Below are 19797 nucleotides of genomic sequence, written 5' to 3'. Positions count from 1 at the left end.
GTAATTACTAGTTATTTTAAGTTTAATTATTACTAAATTTATTATATAAAATATAATAATAAAGCTAGCTATATAATTATAAAAGCTATATATAATTATTAGACTAGAAAAGTCTATAAAAAGTATTATATTTTTATATATTAATTCTATAAATATTATTATTTTAATAAAGAAGCTAAATTATATATTTATACTCTATTAAATAGATATTTACTACTTCTTTATAAAAGAAATAATTAAAAATAATAGAATTTAGTTATAAATAGTTAGTAGAAAGGATAATATTACTAACAGGCTAATTAAGGTACTACTAACTACAAAATTTAATAAATTTATTAAGAGGTTAGATTTTAGCAGGTTAGAGATAGACTCTAAATAGCTTCATAAAATAAATATATTACTAAGGGGGGTGTATTAGAGTGCTACACTCAGTAAATATAACTAGCACCACCATAAAGTAGATAGCAACATGTAACTACCTAGTGTATTTAAGCCACCATTTCCTTCTAGATCTCCATGCTTCTTCCAAGCATCTCTCTATCTCCTAGTTAGACCCAATTTGAACCCATTTCGGTCAACTTTCTACCGTCATAGTTTGGCGACCTCTCATCATATATTATATCTATTTAGATAGATAGGTAGATAAATATGCTTACTAGCTTAGCATGCCTCTATACCCCTAGGAAGGTCAGGAGCCTTAGGCTCACGCCTGAGGATACCACGTGATATTAAGCAATACAACAATAACAATAACAACATGATGCTTCTTATACTGGTGACATGATATTTAATAAATAATTATTGCCACCCTTACTGACTACATTCATAACACATTTTTGGTTACAGATAGTAATTTTATTTGCAATTCCTACACTGCGCACTTTTGTCAACCAAATTTGACCTATGGTATTTAACATTATCTAGAGTATTTACAATAGCAAAGATCAAATACTTCATGGCCACCTCCTTGTCATGGACCTTATTAATACTGGCACGCTTCTTCGAGGAAGAACCCCGCAAAATAATCATGATCTCATAGTGTGCGAACATACCCCAGGATATCGAGAGGAATATATTTGGAATGTAGAATATGATCTGAGTAGTTGTTTGGCCAGAAGGCAAGGTGAGGTATAAGGCACCTGGGAGAATACTATGGAAGACCACACGCAGCATTTGTCCTTGATTAACATGATCAGTAGCTATTGCAAGAACTAGCTCTCAGACCTGAATGGTTGTTATTAAAATGAAAAAGGAAAATAAACAAAAGACAGAATAGAAGGAGAGAGCAAATATAATATGGAGAAATGAAATCAGCAAAACTAGTTAGAGTAGTGCGCCCTGAAGCAAAAGTAAAGAGGGAGTATTAGAGGGAGTATCATTTATCTACTGCAAACCTGCTTCAGACATCAAATCATGTAATAGCTTTTTTTGGACTCGCTCTTTATTGCCCTCTAGGATATACAACTATTGTATATGCCCCTCTCTGCACATGATGATTGAATGGTGAATAGGGCAATTTTGCTTAGAAGATACCTAGTAAGGCCCAGGCTAACCCATATTTTCACTAATTGCCATTGCCCCTGGACTTCTTCGCTTTTGGAATATGAACCAGATAGTAGATGAGTTTAAAAACGTTCAAGCCTGGCAGCGTCATAAATCAGCATATCATAGCTCCCCTATTTTAGCTTCAGTTCTCACTCCTGAACCTACGGAGCTGAACATTTATTCCGTTACTTAGTGTCTTTTTAGCGGGATGAGAGTCAATGGAATAGTGGAGATAGCAAGTACCTGAATTTAAGTTGCTTTGTGCTTCCTGACTAGGGTAACATTGTGTAACCTGCTGTCTCGGGCATTTTTAGCCTAACACAATCCATGACTGGGACTCTGCTGCGTGAATGGAACCTGAGAGTAGATAGATCCCCTTAGAAAGTTTTATTTTACACCCATGTACATAACCAAAGACAATAATATGTCCCATGCCCCTGTTCCTGCTGCCTGTTCTCCCTTGGGTGCTTCTATTACTTAGCGTTTACTAAATATTTCAATCCACCACTTACTTCTTTGTTCCTTGATGTTTGTTTTCTGAATTATTCTAAAGATGCAAAGGCTATGGACTTCCGTAGCAGCCCTACTAGTGTATTCAGCAAGGGCCCAGCAACTTGTTGGCACTCAGATGTTTGTGGACTACTTAGAACTAAGTGACAACTACAAAGATACCCTAGCTACTAATATTACTTGTCTGCCATTCCTTATTGTCATATCTCAAACATGAGTAGGGAGGTTAGTTAGGGTTTTATTTAATACTAATGTGATTCAGCAACCGCCTTTTGGACGAGGATGAAGTCTCTCCACGGCGTACAGCTACTGCGTCAAAAAGTACAAGAACAGCACTGGTGGGTACTATGCTAGCCTTAGGATTAGGACACATTAAGACTGACCGCAATATAGTGACGGAGAACACCAGCAACTGCATGTCCATTGAGGCAACAGAGGCTGGCACTGCCTCAAACTGCAACTGTTTTACTTTTGTTAGCACCAATGATTATGGAGGTACTTGACCTATTCATCCAAAGAAATTTTCTTTCTGACCTCGTCAACTAGACTACACATGTGACAATATCCTTGACACCTATGATATCTCATTGAGCCAGCTCCTAGCTTGGAACACTTGATTAGCAGAAGGGGACTGTGATACTGCCCTCTTTGCTAACCTCGGCACCCTTCAAGACCACTTCGTGTGTGTTGGTGCGGGCTCCATGAGCGTGACCCCAACATCTACCCCCACTGGATCTGGATCTGGATCGGCTACCCTAAGCACATCCTCTATGGGGCCTACTCGGACAGAAGTGGTGTCAGGATGTCGGCTCTTCCATGCTGTCCAAAACGGTAATACCTGCCTGTTGATCGAGAGAAAATACGGCATCATAGCTGCTCAATTCTATAAGTGGAACCCTACTATCGGCAGCACTTGTACCAATATGCGGTTGGGCTACGCATACTGCGTGAAAGGACCGGTCTCGTCCACCATAACCTCAGGCCCCAGCGATCCCACGCAGACGGGAATCATATCTAACTCCAATGAGTACCCTCTGTCGTGACCAGTGATTCCTGTGCTTAGATTGAGAAGATGTATGGGCTTACCTTTGGGCAACCGTACGCGTGGAATCCTTCAATTGGGTTAAGCTGACGCTTTGCAAATCGGCTATTCTCTGTGTGGGGGTATTGCTCCTTAGATTTCAGGTTAGCTTTGATAGATCTGAGTTCTAAATACTGTAGAGTACATTACAACGTTAGTACTACACAGAGGTCATTGATAATAGCTAACTAGTTAGGGCTTCCCCTTCCCATGACCTGCCTAGGGTTCCCGCACTATATATCAATATCCCAGTCACTCTGGGGTATGGGTGGCTTCGCGAATATTCGAATCGGTCTTGTTCGTCACATATCCATGACTGGCAACATGGGTTCCTTTGGCAACCATTTCCTCGTTCTTGAAGCACAGAGTCAAATGCTCTCTGCATGGACCAGAGGAGACGTCCTAATATACATATAGCCGGAACTAGCGCTCTTCAATTGCTCAGTTAGGGAAATTCCCTTCCTCATTCATTGTCCACGTTTCAAGATGAACCATACTATCATTTGATAGTTTCTTTGCCAGGGTTAACAGGTGTGTCGCCCCTATTCTCCGAACATGATTTGCGATAATTTGTGTCCATGCTCCCGAAGACTGCTAAAGTCTAAGGAATGAGTGGTTCAGAGTCTCCAAAACAGAAAGAATCTAGGGCTTGGCAACTCGAGTATAGGTACCTACGCAAACAGAGAGGTTGACTCTGACTTTAATTCTACTGGAAGGTTGTTCCCGAGGTCCCTCGTCGAACCTTTATTATTTCGGCCCCTGATTGGCTATAAATGTTGAAACGTGATCACATCCCTTTTTGGCTTAGCTCCATTGATTTGGCCCTCCAGTCCAATACAGAGTAGACAAGCATCCACTGCTTCACAATAAATACTCAGTAAAATTATCCAACTTGGCGAAGTTCCTAATTTATGATACCTTGGGAAGGCGGTACTGGTAAAGAAATTCCCTGGAATCCACCCCATCACTTACCTTTCCGACAAGGCTGCACTCACCTCTTCCAACTTTCTTAGCGTCATGTCCAATTGTGCTAGCTACCCTCTTTTGCAATTACTGAGGACCAGGTCGTTCGTGCCCATGCAGTGTTATCGACAGAAACAGAGACAGCAGCCTTTTTTACTTATCTACAAGAGAAGCATGGCGACTTGCATTGAGCCAAGCAGAGTGAAGTATAAATTCGTGGAGGAAGTCGAGCGCTTGGACTATTATGTCCCAGGAGGCTATCACCCCGTGATGCTCGGTGATCAATTCTGCTCCGGTCGATACAAAATTGTTCACAAACTCGGCTTCGGCCGCTCTGCCACAACTTGGTTAGCAGAGGATACAGATAAAGGTCGCCTCGTTGCCATCAAAATCTCCACAGCCGAGTCAGCCGACCAAACTCACGAAATGCAGATCCTTTCGCGATTAGCGAAGGCTGAATCCAACCTCCCCGGAAAAGCTATCGTCCAGAACCTCCTTGATTCTTTCAAAATCTCTGGACCAAATGGCACTCATCGGTGTTTAGTTACTGACACCGCAAGACTCAATATTAATGAGGTGAAAGAGTACCCGTATCATCGACTTCTTCGTCTTCCAGCGGCGCGAGCTATCGCTACACAGCTTGTTCTTGGGGTGCAATTCACACATTCTCAAGGGATTGTTCATGGGGGTACGTTGAACTATCCCAAGTAACTTTCTTTAACTGAGATACCTACAGACCTTCACCTTTCAAATATCCTTCTTCAATTGCCACCCTGCATGAGAAACGTGACACCTGAGCAGCTACTTGCTAGAACTGGCGAACCAGCGAAAGAGCTCGTTGTCCGCGAGGATGGCGCTCCTCTTGACCCTGGAGTTCCTCCTGAGCTTGTTATCCCGATATGGCTAGGCATTGATAGTGATAAGGTGACCCTAGGAGATGCCCTGATCAAGATTGCAGATTTTGGGGAAGCCTTCAACCCTCGAGAAACAAAACAGTACGCTTGCCATACACCTCTCTTGCTTGCACCACCAGAATCCCGCTTTGCCGATGCGGGAAATTTAGATAAGCCTCTTTCTTTCCCAGCTGATATCTGGACATTAGCATGTACTATGTGGGATATCTTTGGATGTAGACCTCCATTTGAGTCCTTTCCAGTCTCGCAAGATACGGTTACAATGGAGCATGTCGAGATGCTTGGGAAACTTCCTAATCGGTGGTGGAATGAGTGGGAAGAAAGGAGCAATTGGTTTGATGAAGATGGCCGTAAGAATGTGAAGCAGAACCTCCGTCAGTGGTATGGGAATACACACCGAGATTGGGATATGCGGTTCGCCGAATACATACGACAACCACGGGAAAGACATGGATTTGATTTATTTACAGCAGAGGAGGAGATGGCTTTCCGTGGCATGATAAAGTTGATGTTGGTTCTTGAGCCGAGCAAACGTGCTACGATCGATGAAGTTGTTGAATGTGACTGGATGCAACAATGGGGATTGCCTGAGTAGCGGAGAATGGAAGATGTCATTGGCATGAGCTCTTAGGCAGGCAGGCTTCGGAAATATTCCTGTTCTTCCCATAATAGAGATAGCTACGAAATCGACTGCAAGAAGCAGAAGAGTAAAACAATAAGCTCTGGGATCATGTGGCAAACATGCCCAAGCTTAAGGCTTTGTCTCTGCCTTTATGCTCGTAAGAGAGGACCGAAATGGGCCAATTCCATATCTTCAAGTTATGATCCCTGTATACAATAGAAAACGCAAATGGGAACAGGAAGAACAAGAGATGGCCACAGACTTTAAGGATAACTTGGAGTCTGGAGATTACGTGCTCTTACTTTAAGAGGTCCCAAAAGTCAAAGTTAGACATCGTCAAGTATGGAACTACATGATAAGAAAACGTGCTAGAGATCGTATTATTTGATCCCCTTAATTCAAGGTGGTTACCTGAAAACTAATAGCTATATATCTAGTCTACTAGATAGTAAGGTTGGCTTTAATGCATCTATTCAAGCAATCCAAGACTAGTTGTATTATCAAGGACGTACTTTTGCCCTTTATTATTATTATTAGTTAAAATAGGCATAAGATGCACGGGAAGGCGATTTAAGCATGTATTTAATTAAATATAGTCTCGGGCATAGAGAAGAATCTAACAGTAACTAGAACCATTATCTCTCATTCCCAGGCCCTAAAACTCCAAATTATCAAACACAAATCGGAATAAAGTGCCTTCCAGCGGCCAAGGATCAATAATTTCCTCCACGCTTGCTGGCCCGTTATCAACCCATTAGAAAAGCGGAAATATACATAATACTATATTCCCAGGAAGACGGGTACCAGCCAGCTGTTTCCCAATCGATGATAGCAGCAATTGTGTACTCCTTAACTCCAGAATTTGGATTACTGACTTTGCTGATAAGGATATTTTCTCTGTATAGGTCCCTATGAGTAAATGTCGGCGGATGGCCACTAAGAGCCAGCGGAAGGTGTCGAGTCAGAAAGTCAGAAGTCCAACCATGTTTGCCTCTGTAGTCCCACTTATGTCTGGGCCGAAGAGCAATGGCTTTACTTAAATCTTCTCCTTTGAGGAAAGGGCCAGTAATCGCAGGATTTCCATCTCGCGAGAGGAAGTATTGGTGTGGAACAGGCCCTTGTATAATACTACTGTAAAATACAGGGGAAGGGAGCGACCTCATGTCTGTGAAAATTAATTGAAGCTGGGCTAGGACTGCGCTTTTGTGGTGCTCTGAAAGTGAAGGCCATAGGCTGCCCAAGGTAACACCAGGGACATATTCTGATGAAGGTTGTCAAATGATGACAGTAGAAAGTTGACCGAAATAGGTTCAATTGGGTCTAACTAGGAGATAGAGAGAAATGAAGAAGATGCTTGGAAGAAATATGGAGATCTAGAAGGAAATAGTGGCCTAAATATATAAAGTAGTCACATATTACTATCTACTTTATAGTGGTGCTGCTTTATAATAGTACTAGTTATATTTATTAAGTATAGTACTCTAATATACCCCTCTTAGTAATATATTTATTATATAAAGTTATTTAGAGTCTATTTTTAACTTACTAAAATTTAATTTTTTAATAAATTTATTAAATTTTATAATTAATAATACTTTAATTAATTTATTTATAATATTATTTTCTTTATTAACTATTTATAATTAAATTTTATTATTTTTAATTATTTTTTTAATAAAAAAGTAATAAATATTTATTTAATAAAGTATAAATATATAATTTAACTTTTTTATTAATATAATAATATTTATAAAATTAATATATAAAAATATAATATTTTTTATAAATTTTTTTAATTTAATAATTATATATAATTTTTATAATTATATAGCTAGTTTTATTATTATATCTTATATAATAAATTTAATAATAATTAAATTTAAAGTAATTAATAATTATTTTACTAATTTTTATATAATTAGTACTCTAAATATAAAAAATATAAAATTTTTTATTAATTTTTTATTTTTATAATTTATATAGGAGGTATTAATATATATATATAATAAATTATTTAAATAATCTAAGATTATTATATAGTTTAAAATCTTTTTTAAATATTAAAAAACTTATTTAATTATATTATAATTTAATTTATTAAAATTATAATTTCTTTATAATAATTATATTATTATATATTAAATATCTAGTTAAGTCTAAATAGTAATCTAATTTAAAGATCTAATTATGTCATGGTGCGAAGCTGTAGTACCTATCTAGTTAGATTCTGCCTTGACTGTCCGCTCTTATTCCTGTATTTAAGCCATATTATCCTTAATCCTGTTATAGCTCCTTAAGCTACATCCTATTTATTACCTGATATCTACTATTCTGCTATTCTATCTAGTTAGCTTCTAGTTAATAAATATCTAAATCTAACTCTATCTTCTAATATTATATAGCTCCTCTCTACTAGGAGTTAATTATTACTATTATGCCTGCCTTACTACTTATACTACCTAAAGATATAGAAACTCTCCTATATAATACTCTTAATAAATTAAGATAATATATTACTAAGATATACTAGTTCTTTATTACTATTATAAAAAAATTTTATAAATTATTTATTTTATATTTTATTATTATTAATCTTCTTAACTATATTTAGTAGAAAAATAGTATAATTAAGTACTAGAAGATATAAATTAAAGAAATCTAATAAGAGTTATTTAAAATATTTATTTAGAATAATATATTTTCTTAATTATTATTTTTTTTTAAAAGAGATACTAATATTACTACTTTTTTTATTATTACTATTACTCTTATTATATCTATTTCTACTACTTAAATCTTTAAATAACTTCTTAACCTTAATAAATTTAATAACTAATAAAGTAACTTAAGATATTTTATTTCTTAAATTTACTAAAAAATAATTATAAATCTTAATTATTTTCTAATCCTAAATAATAAAATAGCTTATATAACTAGTTATCTTAAAGAAACCTTATATACTTAAATCTTATTATATATTTAAGATAGAATCTATAAATTAAGTAATTATATTAAAATTTTAAAAATCTTAGAGAAAATTTTTAAAAATCTAAATTTAAAAGTTAATATTTATACTAATTTATTTTATCTTTAATAAACTTATTATAAGTTTAATATTTTTTTTACTAAATTTTAATATCTTATATTAAAAGAAAATATAAATAAAGATATCTTATTTATAATTCTAGAATAAATTATTAATTAAGAATTTTAAAAAATATTAATATATTTTAAAGCTCTATTATAATATTATAATTTTATTAATTACTTATAAAATCTAGAAAATTACTACTATTATTATATAAGTATTACCTTACCTCTATCTATAAAAAATTCCTAGCCTCCTTAACCTATCTTAAAGTTAACTCCTACTACCTAAATTCCTATAATTCCTATTAATCCTATTATTACTACTGCTCCTATTAAAGATCTAATAGATCTATCTACTACTTATTACCTTAATTATCAAACCTAATACCTATATTACTACTATAGTAGTACTAACTACCTAGTAAGTAACTATTTATACCCTAACTAAAGACTAACTAGTCATATCTCTATATTTACTACTAAACTAGACTTATACCCCCTATTAACTAGAATCCTACTTACTAAATATCCTATATTCCCTAAATTAGAAAATAGAGTATCTTTAATCTAAGCTATAATTAGGGATACCTCTAGTACTCTCTCTACCTATTAAAGGCTATAATAACTAGAATAATAATAGAGAAAGAAAGTTACTAATTTAAATTAATAATCTTATTTATTAACCTAGAAATTTTTAATAAGATTTTACTAATCTTTATTATAATTAACTCTAGAGCTAAGAATAAATATTTTATAGATTATAATTAGACTATAAATAATTAACTAGAAATACTATTATTAAGGAACTTTATTTTATTAAGGAGATTTAATAATATTCTAATAAAATTTAATAATATTATTTATTTTATTTATTTAATCTAAAGAATTTATAATTATATTAAAAAAAATATTATTTTTTTTATAATTTAATTTATATATTTTCCTATTATTCTTAGCTTATTTTAGTTAAAGACCTATAATTTTTAGATTAAATTTACTAATTATACTATTTTATTTAAAAATTTCTATTATAAAAAATATTATAATATACCTTTAAAGCTTATAAAAATTTTAATATTATATAATATATTATTAAAAGTTTTTTCTTAATATCTTAATTCTTACCTTAAATCTTTAAAAAACTAAAATATTATTAGAGTCTTAGTTACTACCTATACTATATATGCCTGCTATAAATACTAGATATTTATTACTATTATTACTAATATTAAAGTTACTTTAAACCCTATTACTATTATTAAATCTAAGTTATAAGAGTAACTACTCCCTAAGTTTATTAAGTTCTATAATATATTCTTACTAAAGAAGGCTAAGTACCTATTACCTTATTAATCTAATAATTATAAGATTAAACTATTACCTAGAAAAATCCTACCTTTTAGAAGCCTATATAGTATATTTTAAGATAAACTAAAAGTTCTAAAGGAATAGATTAAAAAAAACTTAAGAAAAGATTTTATTTATTCTAGTTTTTTTTCTACTATATTTCCTATTTTATTTATAAAAAAACCTAGAGAAGGCCTATAATTCTATATAGATTACTAAGCCCTAAATATAATTATTATAAAAGATTATTATTTATTACTATTAATAAAAGAGATACTAAATAATTTAAAAGAAATAAAATATTTCTTAAAAATTAATATTATTTTTATTTTTAATAATCTATAGATTAAGAAAGGATAAGAATATCTTACTATTTTTTAAACTTAATTAGGCCTATTTAAATTCTTAATAATATTATTTAGGCTTACTAGAGCTCTAGTATTATTCTAGAGATTTATTAATAAAGCTCTATATAATTATCTAGATATCTTTTATATTATATATCTAGATAATATTTTAATTTATAGCTAAATTTATACTAAATATATTTATTATATCTAATAAATATTAGAATATCTATAAGTAATAGGACTTTATACTAAATTTAGTAAATATAAATTTTTTATATATAAAATAAAGTTTTTAAGATTAATTATAAGTAAAGATAGCTTTTAAATAGATTTTAATAAAGTAAAAATAATTACTAAATAAGAAATATTAATCTATCTAACTAATATTTAAGCCTTTATTAATTTTAGGAACTTTTATTACTAATTTATCTATAATTTTTTAAAAATTATTAGACTATTAGTTAATCTAATTAGAAAAAATATTAATTTTAACTAGATACTTATTTATTAAAAAGTATTTAAATAATTAAAAATTATTTTTATAAATATTCTAATATTAAAATTTTTTAACTAATTAAAAAATATAATTTTAGAAATTAATATCTCTAATTATATATTTACTAAAGTATTATTATAATATAATAATAAAAATATATTATACTTTATTATATTTTTTTTTAGAAAATATTTTATAATAGAATATAATTATAAGATTTATAATAAAGAACTATTAATTATTATTTATTATTTTAAAAAATAATATCTTAAATTAAAAGGGACTTTATTACTTATAAAGATTATTATAGATTACTAGAATCTAGAATATTTTATATTAATTAAGCTATTAAACTATTAATAAGTCTACTAATCTAAATTTTTATTAAGATTTAACTTCTAAATATATTACTACTTTAGAAAGTTAGGTATTAAGCCTAATATACTAACTAGAAGATTAGAGAATCTACTTAAGAAGGGGAATAAATAACTTCTTTACTAGAATTAGATTATCCTAAAATCTAAAAACCTACTACTTAAGATTACTATTAATTTAAGACTAAATATTAATAGCTAATATTAAATATACTTTATTAAATAACTTACTACTAATAAATTAATCTCCCTACTATTAATACTATAACTATTATTTAATAAAGCTTATTTATAAGATAAGAAGTTCTAGTCTATTCTAAATATCTTAAAGAATAATTTATTAAGATATTCTAATATTATACTAGCTAACTATAGATATATTAGTCTATATTTAAGATATTAAGACTAACTTTATATATCTAATTATAATAAGATAAAAGCTAAAATATTAAGATTCTATTATAAAAATCCTGCTACTAGATATTTTAAAAGAATTAAGATATATAAATTAATATTATATAAATATTTCTAGCCTAGAATTTATAAATATATTAATTAATAAATCTAAAATTATTATCTTTATTATTAAATTACCTCTTTTTAAAAAATAAAGTAAAGAGTACTAAAGTCTCTATTAATTCTTAAATATATCTAGTAAGATATAAGTATAGACTTTATTATATACTTATTATTAAGTAATAGTTATAATATTATTCTAGTTATAATTAATTATTTAATAAAAATAAAGTACTTCCTTCCTTATATTAGAATAATTAATACTAAAGAGGTAGCTAATTTATATCTTAAGTATATTTAGAAATTTTATAATATTCCTAAAATAATTATATTAGATTATAAAGTCTAGTTTATTATTATCTTTTAGAAATACTTAATATCCTGCTTAAAGATTTATAATCTATTATTTATTACTTATTACTCTAAAACTAATAATTAAACTAAATATACTAATACTATCTTAGAATAATACTTATAAGTATATATATTATATTTATAAGATAATTAGTCTAAATAATTACTAATAATTAAGTTTATTATTAATTTTATCTACTTTAAGTTTATAGAAATATTACTATTTATAGCTAATTATAAATTCTATTTAATATTAGAATTTAAATTAAGCTACTCTACTATTTACCCTACTAAGAAAGATATTAAGAAATTTATTAATATTATATATAAGATTTATAAATTTATTTATACTAAGATTCTATTTATTTAAGCCTATTATAAAGTATAAATTAATTACTAAAGATAACCTATATATTACTATATTATAAGGTAAGAAGTCTAGCTAGATACCTATAATATCTAAATACTCTACCTATAGAAGAAATTAGACTAGAAGAATTTTAAGCTATATTATATTAAAAAAATTATTAGCCTGTATACTTATAAATTTAAATTATCTAAAAATATAAAAATCTATCTTATATTTAATATATCTTTACTTTACTCTACTATTAATAACCCTCTACTTAATTAATATCCTAATTTACTATTATTTATTAAAGTAGAAGGATTAAAAGAATAGAAAGTTAAAAAAGTCCTTAATTCCTAATAAATTTATTAAGGCTATAACAAATTTAAGCTATAATATACTATTAAATAAATTAAATATAATAAGCTAATAAAAGAGCCTGCTAAATATCTAGAGAATACTTACTAACTAGTAAATAATTATTACCTCTATTATCCTAAGAAACCCTAGCTAATTCCTTCCTAGTCTTAATAAAGCTTGATCCTAAGGAGGGGGGTACTATTATAGTATAAAGCTATAATACCTATTTAATTAGATTCTACCTTAACTATCTACCCTTATTCCTATATTTAAGCTATATTATCCTTAATCCTATTATAACTTCTCAAGCTATGTCCTATCTATTACCTGATACTTACTATTCTGCTGTTCTGTCTGGTTAGCTCCTAGTCAATGAATATCTGAATCTGACTCTGCCCCCTGACAAATTAATTCTTAATAGTAAGTAATATTATCTTTACTAGTAGAGATATATATAATATCTAGAATAATATTATTAGTATTTTAAGTAATACTACTAGTTTCTAGTATCTCTCTAGTTAATTTTTATTCTAGAGTTATTAATATATAATATAGCTAAAGATTATAGAAATTTTATTTATAAAGTATCTTTTAGATATATATATATTAAAATATTAATATTAGATTATTAAGTAATTTATAAATATTATATTCTAAGAATTATATAGGTTTATCTAGTTACTTTAATTTAAAATATTTTTCTAGCTTATCTATAAATTATTAAATATTTATTTTATTAGGGCTAGTAACTATTATATTATTAATATAGATAATAAGTATTAGTTACTAGTCTAGATTATAGTAGAAGTATAGATCTTTTGTCAGGGGGCAGAGTCAGATTTAGATATTCATTGACTAGGAGCTAACCAGACAGAATAGTAGAATAGTAAGTATTAGATAATAGATAGGATATAGCTTAAAGAGTTATAATAAGATTAAGGATAATATAGCTTAAATATAGGAATAAAAATAGATAATTAAGATAAAATTTAACTAGATAAATATTATAACTTTATACTATAATAGTATCTCTTTCTTTAAGATTAAGCTTTATTAAGACTAGGAAGGAATTAACTAGGATTTTTTAAAATAATAGAGATAATAATTATTTATTAATTAATAAATATTTTCTAAATATTTAATAAATTCTTTAATTAACTTATTATATTTAATTTACTTAATAATATATTATAGCTTAGATTTATTATAATCTTAATAAATTTATTAAGAATTAAGAATTTCTTTAATTTTTTATTTTTCTAATCTTTTTATTTTAATAAGTAATAATAGATTAAGATATTAATTAAGTAAAGAATTATTAATAATATTATAAAGTAAAAATATATTAAATATAAGATAAATTCTTATATTTTTAAATAATTTAAATTTATAAATATATAAATTAATAATCTTTTTAATATAATATAGTTTAAAATTTTTCTAATCTAATTTCTTTTATAAATAGAGTATTTAAATATTATAAGTATCTAGTTAGACTTCTTATTTTATAATATAATAATATATAAGTTATTTTTAATAATTAGTTTATACTTTATAATAAGCTTAAATAAATAAAATCTTAATATAAATAAATTTATAAATCTTATATATAATATTAGTAAATTTCTTAGTATTTTTTTTAATAAAGTAAATAATAAAATAACTTAATTTAAATTTTAATATTAAGTAAAATTTATAATTAGTTATAAATAATAATACTTCTATAAATTTAGAGTAAATAGAGTTAGTAGTAAATTTAATTATTAATAATTATTTAGACTAATTATCTTATAAGTATAATATATATATTTATAAGTATTATTTTAAAATAATATTAATATATTTAATTTAATTATTAGTTTTAGAATAATAAATAATAAATAATAAATTATAGATTTTTAGGCAAGATATTAAATATTTTTAAAAAATAATAATAAATTAGACTCTATAATCTAATATAATTATTTTAGGAATACTATAGAATTTCTAGATATATTTAAAGTATAGATTAGCTACTTCTTTAGTATTAATTCTTCTAGTATAAAGGAGGAAGTACTTTATCTTTATTAAATAATTAATTATAACTAGAATAATATTATAATTATTACTTAATAATAAATATATAATAAAGTCTATACTTATATCTTATTAAATATATTTAAGAATTAGTAAAAGCCTTAATATCTTTTACTTTATTTTTTAGAAAGAAATAATTTAATAGTAGAAATAATAATTCTAGACTTATTAATTAATATATTTATAAATCCTAAACTAGAAATATTTATATAATATTAATTTATATATTTTAATTTTTCTAGAATATTTAATAGCAGGATTTTTATAATAAAATGTTAATATTTTAGCTTTTATCTTATTATAATTAGGCATGTAAAGTTAGTCTTAATATCTTAAATATAGACTAATATATTTATAGTTAGCTAGTATAATATTAGGATATCTTAATAAATTATTTTTTAAAATATTTAGAATAAACTAGAACTTCTTATCTTATAAATAAGCTTTATTAAATAATAATTATAATATTAGTAATAAGAAGATTAGTTTATTAGTAATAGGTTATTTAATAAAATATATTTAATATTAATTATTAATATTTAATTTTAGATTAGTAGTAGTCTTAAGTAGCAGGTTTTTAGATTTTAGAATAGTCTAATTTTAGTAAAGGAATTATTTATTTCTCTTCTTAAGTAGGTCTTTTAATCTCTTAATTAGTATATTAGACTTAATATCTAACTTTCTAAAATAATAATATATTTAGAAGTTAAATTTTAATAAAAATTTAAATTAACAGGCTTATTAATAGTTTAGTAGCTTAATTAATATAAAATATTCTAAATTCTAGTAATCTATAATAATCTTTATAAGTAATAAAGTCTTTTCTAATTTAGGATATTATTTTTTAAAATAATAAATAATAATTAATAATTCTTTATTATAAATCTTATAATTATATTTTATTATAGAATATTTTTTAAAGAAAAATATAATAAGATATAATATATTTTTATTATTATATTATAATAATATTCTAGTAAATATATAATTAGAGATATTAATTTCTAGAATTATATTTTTTAACTAGTTAAAAAATTTTAATATTAGGATATTTATAAAAATAGCTTTTAATTATTTAAATATTTCTTAATAAGTAGATATTTAATTAAAGTTAATATTTTTTTTAATTAGATTAATTAATAATCTAATAATTTTTAAAAAATTATAAATAAATTAGTAGTAAAAGTTTCTAAAGTTAATAAAGACTTAAATATTAGTTAAATAGGTTAGTATTTCCTACTTAATAATTATTTTTATTTTATTAAAATCTATTTAAAAGCTATCTTTACCTATAATTAGTCTTAAGAACTTTATCTTATATATAAAGAATTTATATTTATTAAATTTAATATAAAGTTTTATTACTTATAAATATTCTAATATTTATTAAATATAATAAGTATATTTAATATAGATTTAGCTATAAATTAGAATATTATCTAAATATATAATATAAAAAATATCTAAATAATTATATAGAGCTTTATTAATAAATCTCTAGAATAATACTAGGGCTCTAATAAATTTAAATAATATTATTAAGATGTCACGGCGCGAAGCCATAGTACCTATCTAGTTAGATTCTGCCTTAACTATCCACCCTTATTCCTATATTTAAGCCATATTATCCTTAATCTTATTATAGCTCTTTAAGCTATATCCTATCTATTATCTAATACTTACTATTCTACTATTCTATCTAATTAGCTCTTAATTAATAAATATCTAAATCTAACTTTATTTCTTAATATTATATAGCTCCTCTTTACTAGGAGTTAATTATTACTATTATGCCTGCCTTATTACTTATATTACCTAAAGATATAAAAACCCTCCTATATAATACTTCTAATAAATTAAGATAATATATTATTAAGATATACTAATTCTTTACTACTATTATAAAAAAATTTTATAAATTATTTATTTTATATTCTATTATTACTAATCTTTTTAACTATATTTAATAAAAAAATAATATAATTAAGTATTAGAAGATATAAGTTAAAGAAATCTAATAAGAATTATTTAAAATATTTACTTAAAATAATATATCTTCTTAATTACTATTTTTTTTTAAAAAAGATATTAATATTACTACCCCCTTTATTATTATTATTATTCTTATTATATTTATTCTTATTATTTAAATCTTTAAATAACTTTCTAACCTTAATAAGTTTAATAACTAATAAAGTAACTTAAGATACTTTACTTTTTAAATTTATTAAAAAATAATTATAAATCTTAATTATTTTCTAACTCTAAATAGTAAAATAATTTATATAATTAGTTATTTTAAAGAAATCTTATATATCTAAATCTTACTATATATTTAAAATAGAATCTATAAATTAAGTAATTATATTAAGATTTTAGAAATCTTAAAGAAAGCTTTTAGAAATTTAAATCTAGAAGTTAATATTTATATTAATCTATTTTATTTTTAATAAATTTATTATAAATTTAGTATCTTTTTTATTAAATTTTAATATCTTATATTAAAAAAAATATAAATAAAAATATCTTATTTATAATTCTAGAATAAGCTATTAATTAAAAATTTTAAGAAATATTAATATATTTTAAAACTTTATTATAATATTATAATTTTATTAATTACTTATAAAATTTAAAAAATTATTATTATTATTATATAAATACTACTTTATTCTTATCTATAAAAAATTCCTAGCCTTTCTAATCTATTTTAAAATTAATTCCTACTACCTAAATTCTTATAATCTTTATTAATTCTATTATTACTATTATTCTTACTAAAGATCTAATAGACCTATCTACTACTTATTATCTTAATTATTAAATTTAATACCTATATTACTACTATAGTAATATTAACTATCTAGTAAGTAGCTATTTATACTCTAACTAAAGACTAACTAGCTATATTTCTATATTTATTACTAAACTAGACTTATACCTTTTATTAATTAGAATTCTACTTATTAAATACTTTATATTCCCTAAATTAGAAAATAAAGTATCTTTAACTTAAACTATAATTAAGGATATTTCTAGTACTTTCTCTATCTATTAAAGGCTATAATAGCTAGAATAATAGTAAAGAAAAAAAATTACTAATTTAAATTAATAATCTTATTTATTAACCTAGAAATTTTTAATAAAACTTTACTAATCTTTATTATAATTAACTCTAGAACTAAAAATAAATATTTTATAAATTATAATTAAATTATAAATAATTAATTAAAAATATTATTATTAAGAAATTTTATTTTATTAAAGAGATTTAATAATATTTTAATAAAATTTAATTATATTATTTATTTTATTTATTTAATTTAAAAAATTTATAATTATATTAAAAAAAATATTATTTTTTTTATAATCTAATTTATATACTTTTTTATTATTCTTAACTTATTTTAATTAAAGATTTATAATCTCTAGATTAGATTTATTAATTATACTATTTTATTTAAAAATTTTTATTATAAAAAATACTATAATATATTTTTAAAGTTTATAAAAATTTTAATATTATATAATATATTATTAAAAGCTTCTTCCTAATATCTTAACTTCTATTTTAAATCTCTAAAGAATTAAGATATTATTAAAATCTTAATTACTACCTATACTATATATACCTACTATAAATACTAGATATTTATTATTATTATTATTAATATTAAAGCTACTTTAAACCCTATTATTATTACTAAATTTAAATTATAAGAATAATTACTCCCTAAATTTATTAAATTCTATAATATATTTTTATTAAAGAAGATTAAGTACTTACTATCTTATTAATTTAATAATTATAAGATTAAATTACTATCTAGAAAAATCCTATTTTTTAGAAACCTATATAGTATATCCTGAAATAAACTAAAAATTTTAAAAAAATAGATTAAAAAAAATTTAAAAAAAGATTTTATTTATCTTAATTTCTTTCTTATTATATTCCCTATCTTATTTATAAAGAAACCTAGAGGAAACCTATAATTTTATATAAATTATTAAGCTCTAAATATAATTATTATAAAAGATTATTATCTATTACTACTAATAAAAAAGATACTAAATAATTTAAAAAAAATAAGATATTTCTTAAAAATTAATATTATTTCTACTTTTAATAATTTATAAATTAAGAAAGGATAAGAATATCTTACTATTTTCTAAACTTAATTAAGTTTATTTAAATTCTTAATAATACTATTTAGACTTACTAGAGCCCTAATATTATTCTAAAGATTTATTAATAAAATCTTATATAATTATCTAGATATCTTTTATATTATATATTTAGATAATATTCTAATTTATAGCTAAATTTATACTAAATATATTTATTATATCTAATAAGTATTAAAATATCTATAAATAATAAGACTTTATACTAAATTTAGTAAATATAAATTTTTTATATATAAGATAAAGTTCCTAGAATTAATTATAGGTAGAAATAACTTCTAAATAGATCCTAATAAAGTAAAAATAATTATTAAATAAAAAATATTAATTTATCTAATTAATATTTAAGTCTTTATTAGTTTTAGGAACTTTTACTACTAATTTATTTATAATTTTTTAAAAATTATTAGACTATTAATTAACTTAATTAAGAAAAATATTAACTTTAACTAGATACTTATCTATTAAGAAGTATTTAAATAATTAAAAGCTATTTTTATAAATATTCTAATATTAAAATCTTTTAACTAGTTAAAAAATATAATTCTAGAAATTAATATCTTTAATTATATATTTACTAGAGTACTATTATAATATAATAATAAAAGTATATTATATTTTATTATATTTTTTTTTAAGAAATATTCTATAATAAAATATAATTA

The 19797-nt window shown here is 24.4% G+C and overlaps 3 protein-coding genes across 3 annotated transcripts; 2 read left to right on the top strand and 1 right to left on the bottom strand.

Moving 5' to 3' along the window:
- Window positions 1-2098: 2098 nt before the first annotated feature.
- On the top strand, window positions 2099-3098 carry P175DRAFT_0535721 (LysM peptidoglycan-binding domain-containing protein; the record flags this gene model as incomplete). The annotated part of the gene is made up of 5 exons (XM_040900252.1): window positions 2099-2175; window positions 2318-2397; window positions 2449-2550; window positions 2602-2610; window positions 2677-3098. 5 exons carry the CDS (start codon window positions 2099-2101, stop codon window positions 3096-3098), a joined length of 690 nt encoding a protein of 229 aa, XP_040748785.1.
- A 1175-nt stretch (window positions 3099-4273) lies between these two features.
- On the top strand, window positions 4274-5608 carry P175DRAFT_0496121 (uncharacterized protein; the record flags this gene model as incomplete). Its single annotated transcript, XM_040896110.1, has 2 exons — window positions 4274-4787; window positions 4836-5608. 2 exons carry the CDS (start codon window positions 4274-4276, stop codon window positions 5606-5608), a joined length of 1287 nt encoding a protein of 428 aa, XP_040748784.1.
- Window positions 5609-6290: 682 nt separating this feature from the next.
- On the bottom strand, window positions 6291-16510 carry P175DRAFT_0535719 (uncharacterized protein; the record flags this gene model as incomplete). The annotated part of the gene is made up of 3 exons (XM_040900251.1): window positions 6291-6366; window positions 6440-6896; window positions 16498-16510. 3 exons carry the CDS (start codon window positions 16508-16510, stop codon window positions 6291-6293), a joined length of 546 nt encoding a protein of 181 aa, XP_040748783.1.
- Between the last annotated feature and the right edge of the window lie 3287 nt (window positions 16511-19797).

The sequence above is a fragment of the Aspergillus ochraceoroseus genome (genome assembly GCF_002846915.1).
Source record: "Aspergillus ochraceoroseus IBT 24754 chromosome Unknown P175scaffold_10, whole genome shotgun sequence".
Taxonomy (NCBI): domain Eukaryota; kingdom Fungi; phylum Ascomycota; class Eurotiomycetes; order Eurotiales; family Aspergillaceae; genus Aspergillus; species Aspergillus ochraceoroseus.
Note: the sequence above shows the minus strand (reverse complement) of the source record. Positions and strands in the feature narration are given on the sequence as shown.